At 39.9% G+C, this 17,624-nt stretch overlaps 1 protein-coding gene across 5 annotated transcripts in view; it reads right to left on the bottom strand.

Annotated features, from left to right (window-relative positions):
* LOC124878357 (membrane-associated phosphatidylinositol transfer protein 2-like) overlaps positions 1-17,624 on the bottom strand; it is a 71,251-nt gene that overhangs the window by 20,515 nt on the left and 33,112 nt on the right. For all 5 annotated transcript variants that reach the window (XM_047382257.1, XM_047382259.1, XM_047382258.1 and 2 more), the window contains exons 3-11: positions 11,922-12,136; positions 11,125-11,246; positions 9,203-9,436; positions 8,772-9,104; positions 6,023-6,118; positions 2,004-2,108; positions 1,861-1,922; positions 732-976; positions 349-538 (exon numbers count right to left, since the gene is read on the bottom strand). In XM_047382257.1, coding sequence (XP_047238213.1) covers positions 349-538; positions 732-976; positions 1,861-1,922; positions 2,004-2,108; positions 6,023-6,118; positions 8,772-9,104; positions 9,203-9,436; positions 11,125-11,246; positions 11,922-12,136 — 1,602 coding nt within the window. The remainder of the gene's footprint in view (positions 1-348; positions 539-731; positions 977-1,860; positions 1,923-2,003; positions 2,109-6,022; positions 6,119-8,771; positions 9,105-9,202; positions 9,437-11,124; positions 11,247-11,921; positions 12,137-17,624) is intronic.

The raw sequence follows: 17,624 nt of genomic DNA, 5'->3' as shown, positions 1-17,624 counted from the left end.
TCAGGTGGCAGGATTTATCAACAAGACATCTATTAGCCATGTAGTCCATAAACCTGGCTTTTATGAGATCATGTCATGAAAAAAGCCACTTTTGATAGAAAGCCTTAAGATGTCTTGTCTGCAGTTTGTCCCAAGCCATGTAAGGGACACAACAAACATGTGGATGAAGGTGCTCTGATCAGATGCGATCAAAACTGAATTCATTTGGTCTACATGGAAAATTATGATGATTGCATGATGATGCAACACTTTGTGCTGGTCTATCACATCCCAATAAGGGACACTGACTATAAGAACCCGGTCTCTGAGAAATTAACAACCCTGACACGGTTCTGGACACCAACTGACCTGGCCAGAGAAGGTTGCTCCATCCAGAGACTTAATGAAGTCAGCATACACCTGGTTGACGCGAACAATGACAGTGGCCACAGCATCCTGGTACTGTGGAGATGAGGTGGCTAGCAAAGGAAGCGCTGCGAGTGGGATGTGGTCCTGGCTGCTGGACAGACAGCCCTCATCATAGCTATAAGGGCTCAGGCTGCAGCACAACACAATAATTAAGAAAATGAAAGAGAAGCTTAAGTAAATAAACCAGGGAAGAGGAGAGTCATGAGCTGCACTTTTATATTAGGGAAACAGTCGTCACAGCCAATAAACACAAACCCTCGTCAAAACACGCACAGACTGCATGGAGCCTGCAAAAATAAATGTGTGCAAGTGTTTTCTCTTACTTAGAGACCAGAGAGAAGGCCTCAGCACAGATGGCAGGGCAGGGCACCAAGCGGATGGCGATGCGTCCCAGCGCAGCGGGGTAGTGAACACGCATGACTGTGTCAAAGGCTGTACTGATCGTGTTGACATCGGCCTGCTTGCTGTTCTGGTCCCCTCCGCCCGTGTCCAGGATGTTCCCTCCATGCAGGATCAGTATTAGCACGTGGATCTTGGAAGGCTGCAGACACTGCTGTGAGGAGCTCTCCTAAGGGACAGCAGAATTGCAATAAAAGTGATGCAAGGAAAATGTTTTGATAGATTGTTTGGTTTATTATTATGACCAAATTCAGAGGTTTTCCACTTGCTTATAAAACATTATCCCTCAGTTATTGCTGGTGACATTCTGCATCAGGCTTTCCAAACATGTACCACATACCAGACTTCTGTTCACAACCATAGAGAGGAAGAGGACCATGAGAGGAAGAGACAGAGCAGAGCCACCCTCCACCTTTATGACAACAATCATGCTTCTGGAGGATGTCACAATAAACTGCATGGAGTAATGTGTAGTTTTGTCTTCTGTGTCCGATCCAAAACTTCACATTGTCAAAGAACCACCATAAACGTACACGCAATGCCACAACTGCAAGTGCAAGCGAGTTGAACAAAGGGTGGTGGGGTCGAGGAGTACACATGGATCGGGGTTTGGGCAATGGCGACGGAGAGGAAAAGGAGGGGCAGTTGGTACTGGGTGGGTGTGGGCCTCCCTATGGGACTTATTCTGCCCCGAAGTGCTATGGGGCCAAAATGTTTACTTACTGACTGGTGCTTTGTTACCGTGATGGTGGGAATGGGAGAGCTATCAGCTTGGCCGCTAAGAGAGTCACGCATCTGAACACAAGAGGACAGAAAGGCTCAGGGACAAATGGCCTTTCTCTCATCCTCCAAAGTGTACAGTCTCATAAACCCAGCTGAGCTGAATGTCATAGCATGTTTAGTTATTAGGCTAAAAAGGAAGGAACATCAGCAAAAGATTTGGATTGTGTTTTTTTGTTTTTTTTATTATTTAGGAAAGCTTAATATTTGACATGGAGCAGCATCAGAAGAAGCTGGTTAGGACTGGTTTCTTCAACATTTGGAGGCACATACCTCATCCAGTCTGTCCTCACTCGTCGCTCTTTCGTAATCGATGCTCCTTTCCTTAAAGTGCTCTGAAAACAAACGTTTACACACAGTTAAACCACAGAAGCACTACTGTCCGATGTGAAGATTGTCAGCGCAGTTCCTCGTACCAGGAGTTTCCTCCATGTCCGTAGCTTCAATCTTGTCCATGAGGTCGTTGGAGTTCCACTTGGAGATTTCTTTTGGGAAAACCTCCTCGCCATCCGAGAGATCCTCTGAAGACACACAAAACAGAAAACAAACCAGGATTAGACGATAAACAAGGGCTGCTGGGGATTTTTCCAATCCCTTATGTAGCTTTGGTCTTTTCATATCTGACTTTTTTTAGATTCAAAATGGAGCCACCTTGTGTGGAAACTTTGTGTGGTTTGTCAATTCCCACAATTTTTTACCAGCTTCACAGCTGATGATTCAAAGTGACTTTCCATATTGCACACAGCCTACTGAAAGGAAATGGGTTACAGAACACCAATAAATTAAATTTGCCTAAGAATTAACTTACTCAAACAGGGATCAGAACTTAATGGAAATAGGGTGTAATATCAAGAATATCAAGAATCAAGAAAATAATAAACAAATAAATTCAACTATATGTCAGATTAACGGATTTTTAGGATTCTTTCTCAGGGGTGGGCGATAAACACTTAAATTGTCATCACTATATTTTGCCGCAGCCATTTTCATAACAAATTGCTTAAAAACCTTTTAGCAACATATCTGTCACTGCATACAGTGAGAGCCCCATAGGCACAGGTATTGCTCTAAAAATACAGCTAGCTCATTATCAATTCAACTACTTGATAAGAAGTGCAACTGTTCAGTTTAAAAAAAGAAGAAGCATAAATTCATATATTAGCATTGAAAACTCTGCTTTCCGATAATATAATTCACCACTTGGATGAACTTTTCAACCCACGCCATCCTTACTTTGTTACTTTATGTGAGCCATTTTCTTTCAGAAGTTTGTCTGGTTCAGTTTTGCTCATCACATTTAATAAAGATACAGTACAGTAAAAAGTACAAGACACTCTAAACATTACGTTTACCCACTTTATTTGAAGCACCACTCAGTGAGGGCCTTGAACTGTATGTTAGGACAAGTATCATCAAGTGTGAAGTAGGAAATTTGTAGTCTCTAATGTCAAGTATAAAGATTTCCTTTAGTGAGGATTTATACTCATGTTGCGTCCAAAAATGGGCTATCCCTACAGGCATAAAGTATTATAGCAAACTGGAATACACTCTAGGCAATTGACCCACATTCGGAAAACCCACAAAGGCTGGAAATCAACTAATATTTTTATTCATAATGAATTCCTACAAACACAAATCCTAAGTTTCACAGAGTGAAAACACAATCAGAAAGGCAATTTGTTATTTTGCAAACATCCAATCAAACAGTTTGAGACAAAAAGTGACGCACTGATTTCAAAGATGCAATACGTCTGTGATGTCATCATATGCAGGATCAAACAGTTTCTTTTCCACTGCTTGGTTTTTCATAAGACTATAATATGCACCTTAAAACAGTATATACTGTCATTTTTTTAAACTAATATTTAACAGAAATTAAGGCCTAAAATGTAAACTGTACATAATTTATATTAGAAGCTAGATTCACCTTTTCAGATCTTATTTATTGCATTTTTTATAACATCGTGGACATTTAAATAGAAAATGTTTACTTAAAAACTACATCTTTATGACAAAACTGAAATTGGCTTCCAATTTGCGAATGTAAAAAGATATTTTACAGATTTTGGAACATCTGAACTAAAATACCCAACCCATCCCATGCATGAAGTTGTTGCAGAACTGGACAGCTCCTTCAGAGAAAGACTGCTGCATCCTAGGTACACGAAGAAGCGTTATTATAGGTCCTTCCCTGCTGTTTTGCAGTTTTTCCACTTTTTTGTAATCAGTCTGTTGTTGTTTTTCATGCACAAATATACATGCACAGACGCTTTTAATAACTGCACAGTATTTATTTTTCCTAAGTTGTAAATCTTTCCTTTAATGCTCAGTCTGCTCTTTTTGGTTTTAAGTTTTTTACCTTTGTGAATATCTGTATGCTTCCATTTGCCTTTTCCTTTTACTTTGCTGCTGACACACCTGAATTCCCCCACCGTGGGACAATAAAATAATATTTCTATTCTATTCTATCATATTATACATCAGCTCTATTTTAAAATTGGTAACACTTGGACTGAATTATCTTACAATAAATGCAGAATCTTTAAAGCAGCTTGTAAACTTTAATATCTTTATTCTGTTTATGAATATTCCAAAAATAGTATTATAAAAATAGCAGTTTTACTACTTTGGTTCCAAAGAATAAACAGAAGATCCATTTTCAGTTTTGAATGAGAGCATTTCTCTGTGAATTTAGGCAGCAAGCGATTGGGAACAACAGGAACTTAGTTAGGAAGCAATAGGCAAAGTAAAATCACAGAGCGAGTTCAGAAAATCCTGAGGAGCATAGAGCGCAAAGTTCTCCAGCTTTCCACAGAATCAATATCTACAGACCTCTGAACTTCATGTGCCCTTCTGATTAGCTCAAGAACAGTGCATGGAGAGCGTCATGGAATATGTTTCTACAGCCAAGAACCTACAAACAGACCTTACAATACCAAGAGCAAAGGAAAGCATCGCATGCATGTGGTACAAAGCATGCTGCCACTGGACTTTAGAGCAGCAGAGACGTGCTCTCTGGATTTATGGATCATGCCTCTGTCAATCCAATGGAGAAGAGCAGCACTTGCCTGACTGCATTGTGTCATATTTTGTGGAGAGGTGATTATGGTGTGGGGCTGCTTCTCAAGAGATGAGCTCCAGTGAAACACACTCTTAATGCTTCAGTAAAACGAGACATTTTTTAACAATTTCATCCTCCCCACTTTGTGGGAAAAGTTTGGGAATGTCTTCTTCTTGTTCCGACATGTCTACATATTGGTCCATAAACCAAGGTCCATATGGGATTCCACTGAAGTTTAGGCATGTGAAGGCAAGTGATCCACTACCTCTGGCGGAATAGTTTAAACATATCTGATTTTTTTATTTATGTTTTAAGTTATCAGAGTTAGGAAATATTTACCTATAATCAATAACATTCTGTTTCACTGGGAGACAAATACTGCATGACATACAAGCTCCTTTCTTCAAAATGAGAAAGACAAAAAAGCATGCCATTCTTGTAAGGCAAATGTATGCTTCATAAGTGAGGAAATGGCTACAAGAAAATCTGCAGACCTAAACGTCTCCTTATCAACTGTCAAAGCAGTATTTAAAAAGTTGGAAACAACTGGAACTTCACCAAACTGGCTGTTAGAGGACAAACGTACCACCAAGCACAGTAAGCACAACAAGTAAAATATATCTGCAGCAGAAAGTGGCATCTTGGGGTCACAAAGTCTCCATAACAACCATTTATTTTAAGACTTTAACACATCTTTCCTTGAAGAAGCAGTAACATCTGTATTTCTGAATGTATAACTGTTTATATCACAAGTGAAACAGAACAGCAGTAACAACGCTGATCGTCATTGTTGTGAATTCATGACTGTGCAATCAATATATTATTTTTCTAAAAACCAAAGTATTGGATTCTCAACCTAAATGCTGCATCACATAATCCGTTACTGGATGCCAGCAAAAATTCAAGGTAGTAACTCTATTCCAAGAACTCACAAGCAGAAACATGATAAACTTGGAATAAATGGAGATGAATGAGTTAGCAGAGTCAGTGTGAAAATAATAAAGATGTAAAATGTTGAAGATTTATGCTTGTTTCACATGACAACATCACACAAACAATCGTTTGAAGAGGGACATTTACTGCTTGGATGTCTGATGAATTCTGTGTGTTTAAGAGAGCTGAGTGCTTTAGTGAACTGATTTCTGAACTGGACGTCAGGATGAAAGACGTGGCCTCCCTCGAGTCCTCAGCCACCTCTTCCTTCAGGGGAGCGTGGTTGCAGCACCACACCCACCTATTTCAACCTCAGACCCAAAGCTTGCTGGGTATCTGGGAAGCTTAAGAACGTATCTGTAGTTAAAGACATGCATGCAGAGCAGAAGAAGAAGAAAGAAAGCAGAAGAAAAAAACCTTTAAATTACAAATGTAATTTACCATGAGCGTCGAAGAATTCCTCGTCCGAGCTGTCGTCTGAATCCCGCGCTATGCTCTGCATCCTCCACTCTGAGATGCTGTGACGCGATGGGCTCACTGTAAAACCAGACGAGGCAAATGGCTCGCTGTTAATTGGGGACATGTGTTTTTTCAGCCTCAATCTTTTCTTTTTTAACACATACAGAAATACGCTTCAACAAAGCAATGTCACACAAACACACACCCCCAAACCCGCGCACAAATACAGTGTTATATAAACATGCAACAGTCTCTGTGGTGCGCTGCTTCATCACAGATGGGCTGCATGGTGGTCAGGGGTGTCGTGTGACAAGGGAGACCCAGAAAAACACAAAACTGAAGCTCCAGAGGAGGAGCGTGGTGAACGCTAAGAGTCGGTCCCGTCTGTCACATGTCTATAACTGACACCTCATGTATCATTAGAGCAGCGGAGTAGAGAGGGCTAGGCTGGTGAGAGAGGGGGGCACAGCTGTGGCTGTCAGGACACACAGGCTAAACAGCAGCGAAGGAGGGGAGGAGGGGAGAGCTCCAGGAGAGTCGGCCTCCTCAGATCTGTGATGTCAGCACTGCTGCTAAAAATAGCTCCATGGAGAGCCACGGGTGGTGGTGGGGGGGGGGTGAAATGAGATGTGCTGGAAGAGAGTCAGGGTCCATGAGGAAGCTACAGTGAGTGCTACCTTAAAGGAAGGATGGCACATGGGTGTGTTAGGACACGTGATCTGTGATGTCAGAGGTGATGCTAAAATTAACCCAGCTCTGCAGGAAAGAAACTGCTGAAGGTAGACAGTCAGACAAAGGTGAGGGCACGGGAAAACACTGCGGATAAAGGTAAAAACACAGGCGGGCTGGATATTTAAAAGCTGCTCTTCATCTGTCTGACTGTAACACCACCTATAAATGGCCCGAGCAGCAACTTTTACAGTTTATCATCTCTGTGCAGCTATACCTCTGACCAAGTTATTCAGTTACATTAAAGTTTTTTATATGTTGTCTTACTAAACTGCTCTTAAAACTCCTTGCATAGTGAGCAAGTCCAAAGGTTACAGATGCCACACTATGATAAAACAGGTTCCCTCCGTCTTTAAGGGCACTGCTGCAAAAGATGTGTAAAAGACCTGAAAATAAAATCACCATCTCCAAACGGTTCTAATCAAGAATATGACAAAACTCTCTTGGTAAATAATACCATAAATTTGAGGGTACATACGTTTGGCATCAAAAACTGAATTTGAATGCATTGTTTTATAACCTGATTGGATTATATTGGATTGATTTGATTATACATTTTTTAAAAGATACAAAATTGATCTATTTATCTTGTAAAGTTGAGATGGCATTTGGTAATTTGTGCAATATTATCAAATCTCATGTAAGAAATAAAACCAATCTCCGAAACTCAGAGACTTACAGAGTTTTCTGTGCAGGAGCATGGTGCTGCTATAAAAATCCATGTATTTTATGGCTTTTTACACATCTTTACCCTCGTCAATAATTATCGGAGGTTGAGTAAAAGTCAAGCTTAAGGGAAGACATTGACCTGGTGTGATGAGGTGTAAATGCAAGAGCTGGACCCAAAATATTTGGTGGATTTTATAATATTTAATAACTTAATATTTCATTCTATATATTTTTTATTAACCATATAAAGCTTTGTTGTTAGGGTGATTAATATCTCACACACTTCCAGTTTATTTCGGGAGAGAAAATACACAGCTCTATCAAGTGATGTTTAGGAGAATTTGCCACCAAGGCTGCCAGCAGTTTCATGTTTCTGGGCTCCTTCTAATTCAGTCGGTATCAGAGAGGAGCAGTCAGCTGCAACCGTGAAGTAGTTTTTCCACCTGCACGGTGCAGTTGCTCAATAAACGTAAATCAACACAACTCACATGGGATGTTCATATGGGAAGAAGAAGGTGCAGAGCTACAGGAGGAAGGTTTGAAACTGAATGGCTCCAGAGCCAGATATAGTGTTTGGGTTGGCCAAACAGGCTCTTAATAACTTATTTAAATCTATAAAAAAAATAAATTAAAGATAAGCAGTTCTTGTAATGTAAAACATTTTAGCAGGTTTTCTGTGTATTTCCATTCAATATCTGCATGATATCCCACATCTGAACAGCTAATAGTACAAGGAATCGTTTTTTAATTTTATTATTTTGTATTTTTTTGTTTAATTCTTGTTAATTTATTTTAGCCCATAAACCACATGCTTATTGTATGTAACTATGGAATGTCCCATTCAGGCAAATATATTCAATTTCTCGTTGTAAAAGTCTGATGATGTTTTGCTCTAAAACCCAAACTTGGGAATAAGATCATTGTTCTATAAAAAGAAATATAATGCATTTCTTTTCTTTTTTTAAAGATATTTTAAATAAAGGCACTAATGGCCTTTATTTTTGACAGTAGGTAGACAGGAAAGGGGGTAGAGAGAGGGGGAGACATTCGGTAAATGTTGCCGGGTCCGGGACTCGAACCCGGGACGGCTGCCTCGAGGACTGTAGCCTCCGTACATGGTCGCGCGCTTAACCCCTACACCATCAGCGCCGTGCCCAATATAATTCATTTCTATACAACTTTTTTTGAAGCATTATGTAGGTTCTGCAGCTTTAGACAAATGTTACTTATGACTGTCTCCAGGTATGGGTGATAACTATGTTAAGATGTATGAATGTCTAAACTATAATGCACACAATGCAACCACAGGTGAAAAGCTAGAGAAACTGGTCACCTCCTCTCTTGGATGAGCGGGAGGATCTGGATGAGGTGGACCACTGCTTGGTGAGGACACCTCGCGGCTGGAGAGTCTCTACTGATCTAGTGACCGTTTCCTCAGCCGCGATGGAGCTCATTGCCTCTTTGGCCTCCTGCTCTTTGTCTGAAGACGGAGCGCCTCCGTTAGCTTCAGGGTCCTCATCGACCTGGCAGAACTGGGCCATTTTCCTGGCCAGGGCTAGCTGGGTTTCCAGTTCCAGCTGCCTGATGTCCTCAATGGTTAGACCATACCACTCATCCTGCCAGCACCAGGCCTGCCGGTGGGCACGCACCATAACCTTTCTAAGCCCTAAAGGGAAGCAATGAGCAGACCAACGTGTGAACAGGCTTACAGACTCTGAAAACAGAAAAGAATGAATAAAAATCCACAAATCCAGATCTGCTCACCAACATCATGAATGAAGCGTTCAATCTTGGACTGCATGCCCCAGTAGCGAAACTCAACTTTGCAAAGTTTGTATGCACACATGATGGGCGTCTTCCCTGGGTTGTTGTTGTACTCCTCTATCCAGTCATCCCGCAGGGGCCCCCTCTGGGTCTTCACTGACTTGTAAAGCCTCGGGTCCTCCTCTGCCTTGTACTCATGTGGGGGGATGGGATCTGTCACTATGTCGATTGGGTCTACCAAAGAAAAATCAGGTTTCAGGCAGCAATAACTGATGGAGTAAGCTGTTTGGAATGAATGTCATAACAGCTTAAGCGTGGTTTTATAATCATGTCATAATAGGCAAAGGATGGCGGTGGAGCAGAACATGTAGAAGCCTGTGTTTAGAAGGTTTACATTCTTTTACAACCGACTCTCAGGCTGACTAACTGCATCAGTTACTTAAAAAGAAGTGATTGACTAAAATCATTACAAATAACATCACAACTGGGTCACTGCATGCCCCACGAGCATTTATTTTTTTTATAGGGTGGTGGTAAGTTTTTAGTGAAAGACAAAAATAATGCTGCGTCACTAAACTGCCACAGGTGGACTTTATCCACTGCTTATACATAAATAACAGCAGACAGGAAGAAGCAACCAAACTAAGAATAGGATTACTGGACAGAAAATTATTATTGTGGCTAGTAAAAAAAAGCCTCAAAGTTCAGTTTCTCAGAACATTACATAAAGGTTTTTCATAAAGAAATGTTTTGCTATGGCCTAGACCAGGGATATGCAAAGCACGGCCCGGGTGCCACTTTTGGCCTTTGGATTAATTTTGTGTGTTCAAGAATGGTACAAATCGAGCCCTCCAGCAAATGGAGCTGATGCAGATGGACACTTCTGTAATTTTTTAGGATGAAATTTACAATTACAAATGCATATGTTTCAAGTTTTCTCCTTTATTAGCTGTGTTGTTTTTGCTTACATGCTTCCTTTTTTAAATCACAGTAAGTGGGGCAAATCCCGTGACTTTTTACTCAAAAACAGACTTGGGCACGCATGTTTGGTAAATTCAGCTGTATATAACAAGGGTTTTCAAAGAAAGTTCTCTTGTTTTTGCTGCTGGGAACAGACTGACAACAATTCCTAGACCAGCAAAACAGAAAAACATGTGACCCAAAAAGATAGAAAACTGTACATCTTTCATTCATTGAGGAAAAAGTCTGAAACCCTTTTTCTTCTCTACTTTGTTAAAATATTGCACGTTTAATTTAATGCTGAGCAAATGAAAAAAAAAATAAAAAAATTCACATGGAGACAGTCATGGAGAAGACTGCTGACATGACAGTCGTACAGCAGATAGTCATCAACATCCTTTACAAGGAGGGGAAGGCACAAAACGTCATTGCTAAACAAGCTGACTGTTCAGAGTAATATATTCAAGCATATTAATGAAAAGTTATTTGGAAGGAAAAGGTTAGGCACAAAAAGGTGCACAAGCAACAGGGATAACCACAGCCTTGAGAGCACAGTACATTCATGATTTTATTCCTAGTCTTTTGGACACAGATCTTTTAAATTTTCAATTATAGTTCTCCAAACATTAGAACATTACATAAGGCCTATACAGGAAAAATGTTGAATAGGTTGTCATTTAAAATCCCCTCAAAGCTGCGATTATTCCAATGAATGAGTTGAATTTTGGATTTTCTTCAGCCATACTCGCCTAAATTAACAGATAAAATATATAATGTGAAATTAATCAACATGAGTTTGGTTTTTGAATTAAAATACTGAAAGAAAAATAATGTTCCGTAATTATTAAGCTTCACCTGTATATGACATTACTGTTTCTGAAATGTCAGTGAAACTATAAACATAAAGAAATGCTCAGATTCTACATCTTAAAAAGGTTCTAATGGATCATGAAGAGTCTCACCAATAGTTCTTTGCCTCTTGTCTGCTGCAGATAAGTTGAAGACATCTGCATGGTTGCCTGTGTCGGGCTTGTAGTAGGTCTCAATGTCAATGGAGAACTTCTCAACAAACGGACAGGTGTATCTGAAAGAGATCACGTGAAAAAATAAACCATATTAGACATAAATTATGATTTATTTGCTGCATTCATTCATTCATTCACATATTAACTCCCATACTGAATGACTCAGGATTAGTTAAAAGAGTGACAACATATCCTCAGTGTGAAAGATAAGGCACATGAGAGCCATGTTCCTCTGTTGTGTCTGAGATCTCTGCTGTGAAACTGTCACTGGCTAACTAGAGATGTCAGAAAGCACTTGGAGTCTATCAAAATCCCCACAGCACAGTCTCGGGTGCATCTTATTTCAGCACCTTCACATCTCTGTGTATCAAACAGACAAATGGAGTGACACCCAGAGAATGAGGGGTCGTGAGCCTGGTGGACACGGCATGTGCCGCTCTTATAGCCTGCTAGATAATATTCTGACAGCTTGATGTGAGGTCTATGTTCGGCCTTGGCCTTCAGAAAGAGATTTGGTATTAATATATATTTATAACACTTGGGTATCACCCTGAATCTATATTTTATGTAGTTATTCTGTTCTGTGCGACATGGAAAATCTATTTGACATCAAAAAGGGTTGCAGCCCCTTAACCATGCATGCACATCGCTAATTTACCAAACTGTGACTTTGCGGAGGAGCTCTGTATCCAGCTGAAAAATGATCGATGTAGCTTGCTTCAAAGCACGCATACCTTGTTCGGGTATAAGGGTAGGCATTCCAGGACTCCTCTTCAACCCTCAGAGCCGCTTTGGGCAGGATAGAGCGAAACCAGCTGGGAATGTGCATGCCGATGTGGTAGACCTTGTGGGTGTACTGACCCGTCCCACCTGGTCCATCTGTGTAGGGCTTATTCTCGAGGATCTCCACCCCACTTCCTTCACCGCAGCTCTCTTCTCTGCTCTTTTTCTGCAAGTGATGCAAAAAAAGGCAAACTGAAGTAACTTGGCAGTGTTTACTTTTTACATATTAGCATGTTGTGAAGGTGTTAAGACGTATATAACAGATATGACTTTTTCTATGGTTCTGTAAGAGATGTTTAAGTGTGTAGCCAGGCCTGCCTTTTTTAGGTGTGAACTTAAATCCACTTTAATTTGCTTTTCTTCAGACCACATCAAAACAGCCTGAAAGGGCTGCCGGCCTAGTCAAAGTTAATTGGATATGTTTGTTTGAGTGTTGTCAGTACATGGTAAAGTTTTTCTTAAATCCTGAAGAATCTGAAATAAGTTATGATTTGTTGTGATTTGAAATGTTGATTATGTTTAGGACGGCAGGAAAATAGCTTGATATGAAATGCGTTCTACTTTGTTCTGTTGAAACTGTTGTCTGATTAATGACATTTATTCTTCAAATTTCATTTTGGATTCAAATAATCACAAAAACAAACAAATAAATTAGAATTTTATTGATCTCACAATGGAGAAATTGTCCTTTGGACTTAGCCCATCCCTTAGGGAGCAGTGGGCTGCCATTGTGAGGCGCCCAGGGAGCATTCAGGTGCTAAGTGTCTTGCTCAGGGACCCAGAGTGCCAGGCTGTGGACCAGGGTACTTGTTGCCTCTCTAGGCCGCAAATGTCCTGCTCTTTAACCAGTAGGCCACCACTCCCCTGAGTGATTAATCAACGAGTAATGATTTTTTTCTTTTTTTTATTAAAGAAACTATTTTGGCCTACCCAAGTTTGAAAGCATGCTCCTATTTAGCATTGCACCTTTGCCCCTTTCAAAGGCTGAAACCACATGCTTTGTGTGGTCCAATTTTGAAAATACAATAGGAGATGGCAAAAAGACAAGAGAAGGAGCAGTGGCTGTGTCTCCCTGGCGGGTGTAAATTGATGCATGGTTGCTACAAAACATCCCAGGGTAGATGGTACCATTTTGTACACAACAAAGTCGAGATTGCAACGACCAAAACTGCAAAGGTACAAAAGGACCAGAATGGCCAGCAGACGGTGGCGATAGCAGCAACAGTGGCAGCGTTCAGCACCACATGTTTAGCATAGAGTTATTTAATTTGCTCCTTTGCTGTCTGCACCACTCAGCAACACAATTAATCTGCTCAAATATCTGAATTAAACATGTGAGTGATTAATGAGCAACTAATACAGAGATTGACTGAAATTTATACAATATATTTTGCCTAAATTTAAAGACATGCATAGGATATTTCAGTGTCTTAGTGCAGTAAAATGTGAGCAAAAATAACTAGGCTACTAAAGTGCGTTGTTTTTTATAATATCTGCATTTGAATGAATACACTGTCAATTATTTCAAGGTAAGGTTCCACAAGAAAGTATCAGGAAGTGTCAGGTTTGAGGCAATTTAATGTTCTTGAAGTACAACACATGCACTGTTTGTCCAAGGTTCTGAAGACTGAAAACATCTTTCCCAAATTTTCCCCTCAGTTTATTTCTCGATATAAGAATCAGAATTGGGCCATAAAATCTTTCCTTTAGGCTTCTGAGAACATTATAAGCTCCTAATTTTTCATTGATTGCATTCAGTTTAGATAAGAGTATGTTTAATCTTCACGTCATAAAAACATCCCCTTTTAAAAATTAGGGTTTAGATAATAAAACAACACACCAACTAATTTGTCATTTTACGTTTGATTAGGTAATCAGTAGTGACTAGAGCATGTTTGATTAACTCAGAAATCAGTTTTATTATGCAGCAGAGATCCTTTCCTGGAAAGGAAGTGCTCAATTCTTTAGACACCTTTTAAAGATGAAGCAGAGTGAAACATGAAATCTAGAAATACGTCTCATTACAAGTAGAAACTCATAAAAAATCACACCCTACATGCTGTGTTATGTCATCACAGATGGGCTGAGTCAGTTATTACAGTGACTAGACTGACAACACTTTCCACAATTAATTACTTCCCAAAAGCTATGCCAGCTCCAAATTGCAAATGCAGAAGCCCAAAAGCAGATGCATGGAAACACACCTTTCCCACATTTACATTCCAGGTGCGGAGTGGTGGAGCTGGGTGGAGACAGGAAGTGCAGTTGCTCAGAGCTACAGGTAGGCGAGTTTCACAATCAAAGCCATCACAGAGAAGAACGTGAGGCATGGCCAGAGAAGGACTGGGGATTGTTGGGAAATAAGTGAAACGGGAAATCTGAACAGAGTTCAAGTGGTGACGACACCAGGGGAAAAACTGCTGGCTCAAGGATCATAAATGTCAAAGATCAGAAGTGTATCCCGTTTCTGCAGATCTGTTGAAAATGGTCCAGTCTTTCCCATCCATTTGCTAAATAGCAGTGAGGAAGATTTCTATGGTTTGCCACTGATTCAGTGGAGTTGCAAGGAGGACGTCATGAGGCATCCAGCACTCTGGACCTCATTACCTCTGACAGGTCATTCATTAGCCACTCGCCCTGCTCTCAACAGCTCAGATGCAGTTACAAAGACACAGCACAGACGCCCCAGCACTGTTGCACCAGCCATGCACAAAGTCCCTGCATGAATCCAAACCTACTTTATCTGAGCTCAATACCTTAATTACAGAGTAATAAATGTACATAAACATCATAAATATTGTTGGGCCTTCAGATGTTAATAAAATTAGTGTTTAATCCAATTTAGACATCAGTGGAAGAGTCCACAGGAAATAAATAAAACCTGATCCCACACTGCATTATCATATTCATACAATCTCATCGCTCACATTTATCCATCCATATTTATATTTATATTTCATATTGTTCCTGACATGTGACTATAGTGTGTCAAATTGAGCGTCATTTTGGTTTTCTTACGCCAACAATCTTAAGTTCACCTTCAAAAAAATGAAAAATGCTAGTTAATGCTGAGCCTCCTCACTCCTCTCTACTTCAGTGAGGGGGTGGGATAAGAGCTTAAAGTTAATAATAATGAATACTAAACATATCCATAAACAATAGGAAATGATTTCAGAAGCACTGTTTCAGTAGTACTTTCTATGGGAAGGAAAAGTAAATGTTAATGGATGTAGCTCCTTTAGTCGTTTCCTCTAGAAAGAAAGAACAGATAAACTCTGAGCCAGTTTTCAAGGTTAGAATATGAGAGAGAGCACATAGAGTTAATCACAGTAAAAGCTCAGTCAGTAGCTATATCTAGGAGAGAGAAAGGGTTAAACACTGAAAGACAGGGCCATGTGTATCATCGGTAGAGGGTGAACATTAAGTTGTTGCCAGCAGAAGCTTGGACGATTCCCCCCTCCAGGAAGGTATCACAGGTAGATACAGGCCAGGTGTAGCTTCTAGGAAGAGAAAAGAAAGAGAACATAAAGTTAAAAGCTGAAATAACAGCAAATAATGCAAAATTGGAGAGTAGTGTGAGAATGTAGCGAAGAGGGTGAAAGTGGTCATTATGTCCTCCAGCAGCCTAAGCCTATAGCAGCATAACTACAGAGGTAGCTCAGGATAACTTAAGCCACTCTAAATATAAGCTTTATCAAAAAGGAAAGTTTCTACATGCTCATCCGGGAGGAGTGAATGCTGCAAGTCACTGACTGGATGCAATCTGCTGGGTTTCTTTAGATAGAAAAACTTTTTATCCAATTTGAATAAATAACTAACTCTGACTGCACTGTTCAATGGTTAGGATTAATTGGAATGTATGTACCTGACTGTTGTGAAGTGCCTTGAGACATGTGTTGTGAATTGGCGCTATATAAATAAACTGAATTGAATTTTGTTTGCTTCCATAAGTAAACTGAATGGCATACAAAATGTAAATTTAAAAAAAGGTTTATGCGGCGCAGCTACTATACCTGTGAAAATTTATTAAATCCCTTCAAATCTCAACCCTTGTTTTCTTTTCTGTTTTTCTTTGATGCTCTAAAAGTTAAAGATGACCATATTTTAGAGCCAGAAAACTTAAAGCATCAATAAATTACAACTGCAACTAACGATTATTATACGAAACTGATTAATATGTCGACTATTTTTTTGATTAATCAATTAATAATCGGACAGCAAAAGGTGCTTCATAGGAGATTTTATACAGAATATGTACCAGGTGAAGCTAAAACTATGCCAGTTGAAGGGTTCTGGGTAGAGCATCTTTACAGATAAAGATTTTTCATCTTAAATGCAAAATGTATATATATTTTTTTACAATTCTGGCCTAATTACTGCTATTAGTGTGTTGCTGTGTCAGCGAATGGCATGTTTTAGTGTCTGTATACTCCAGTCAACAATTATTCAATTTCTAAATTAGTTAAGATTATTTCAATAATCAATTAATCACGATTCATTGTTTCAGCCCTATATGTAATCACACGCTCTGGAAATGAATGACAGATTGCTACTGTAAACTGATAACAGACTTTTCTTGACAGAAACTACCTTTCTGTAGATTTGAAAATGTACCAGTTTGCAGGTTATACGCATGTCTAAATTAGTAAATAAATCATTTTGCAGTTGGTGCCCCTCCTGAGTTTTTTTTTAATATGAGCTTTGTGGTGGTATATTTCTTGTAAAGTTTTCACAATTTTTTTAGCAAGGATCTTTCTGATGGGAATATGTTGATCGCTGTTTTTACCATTGAGTTGGATTTTTGACTGCTGGATGCTTGCATCTTTTAGGTTTTTTTAGACACATCTTAAATTTGGACATAGATATTTGGTGCAACAGGCCCAGGCACAAAATTAAAGTTTCTGTAAAAAGATACATCTTCTTTGTCATACACAATTGTACCTCTTGACTATCTTTTTTTTCTGAACAGTTCCTGAATACACGTAATTAGCACCAAAGTATATTCTATATGTTTAGATACAACCGCGCTGACAGGATGGGAGTCACATCCTGGTTCTTTCTTAGCCCCGTCAACTTACTGAGCCATGTTTCCTGTTAGAGATGCACTTAACTCCACAGATATACAGAAGCTGCACAGTCGAAACATGAATGTTTAGCCCAAATAAATGGAACCACAGTAGAATATTTAATCCTCCCTTGATGCGTTTTCTTTGCTCATTACTGCAAATCCCTACAGAGTTAGAAAGAAATGACCGGTTGGCTATCTAATTAGAAGGTGCCAGAAGGGCATGAAAATAAGTAGAGATGGAGTGGGCGTGTTGTGCGAGTTGCAGACATGGCTAAGATGTCCTAAGGCTCTGTCTTCATCCATGAGGTCTATTGTGGATTGGCGTCAGGCAAGCCTATGTGTGGCTGCTGCCCTGGTAACCTACAGCAGCGCAACACAGACAAGCGGGCTGTTTCTCTTCTGTTTCTTCCCATTCCTTCCTTCCTTGCAGCCCCGTTTTTTTATCCTCCATTTCCTCTTTTCATTCACTCTCTCATGAGCAAAACCTGACCACCGGCATGCTGCTGATGTCATGGTTGCCATAGTGACAGTAGCCTTACAGCAACGAAGCGGTGTAGAGATGGTGAGGTCAGTGAAAAAGGTAACT

This window comes from Girardinichthys multiradiatus, chromosome 12, assembly GCF_021462225.1.
Source record: "Girardinichthys multiradiatus isolate DD_20200921_A chromosome 12, DD_fGirMul_XY1, whole genome shotgun sequence".
NCBI classification, from domain to species: domain Eukaryota; kingdom Metazoa; phylum Chordata; class Actinopteri; order Cyprinodontiformes; family Goodeidae; genus Girardinichthys; species Girardinichthys multiradiatus.
The sequence above is the reverse complement of the archived record's forward strand: the minus strand, read 5'-3'. Positions and strand labels throughout refer to the sequence as shown.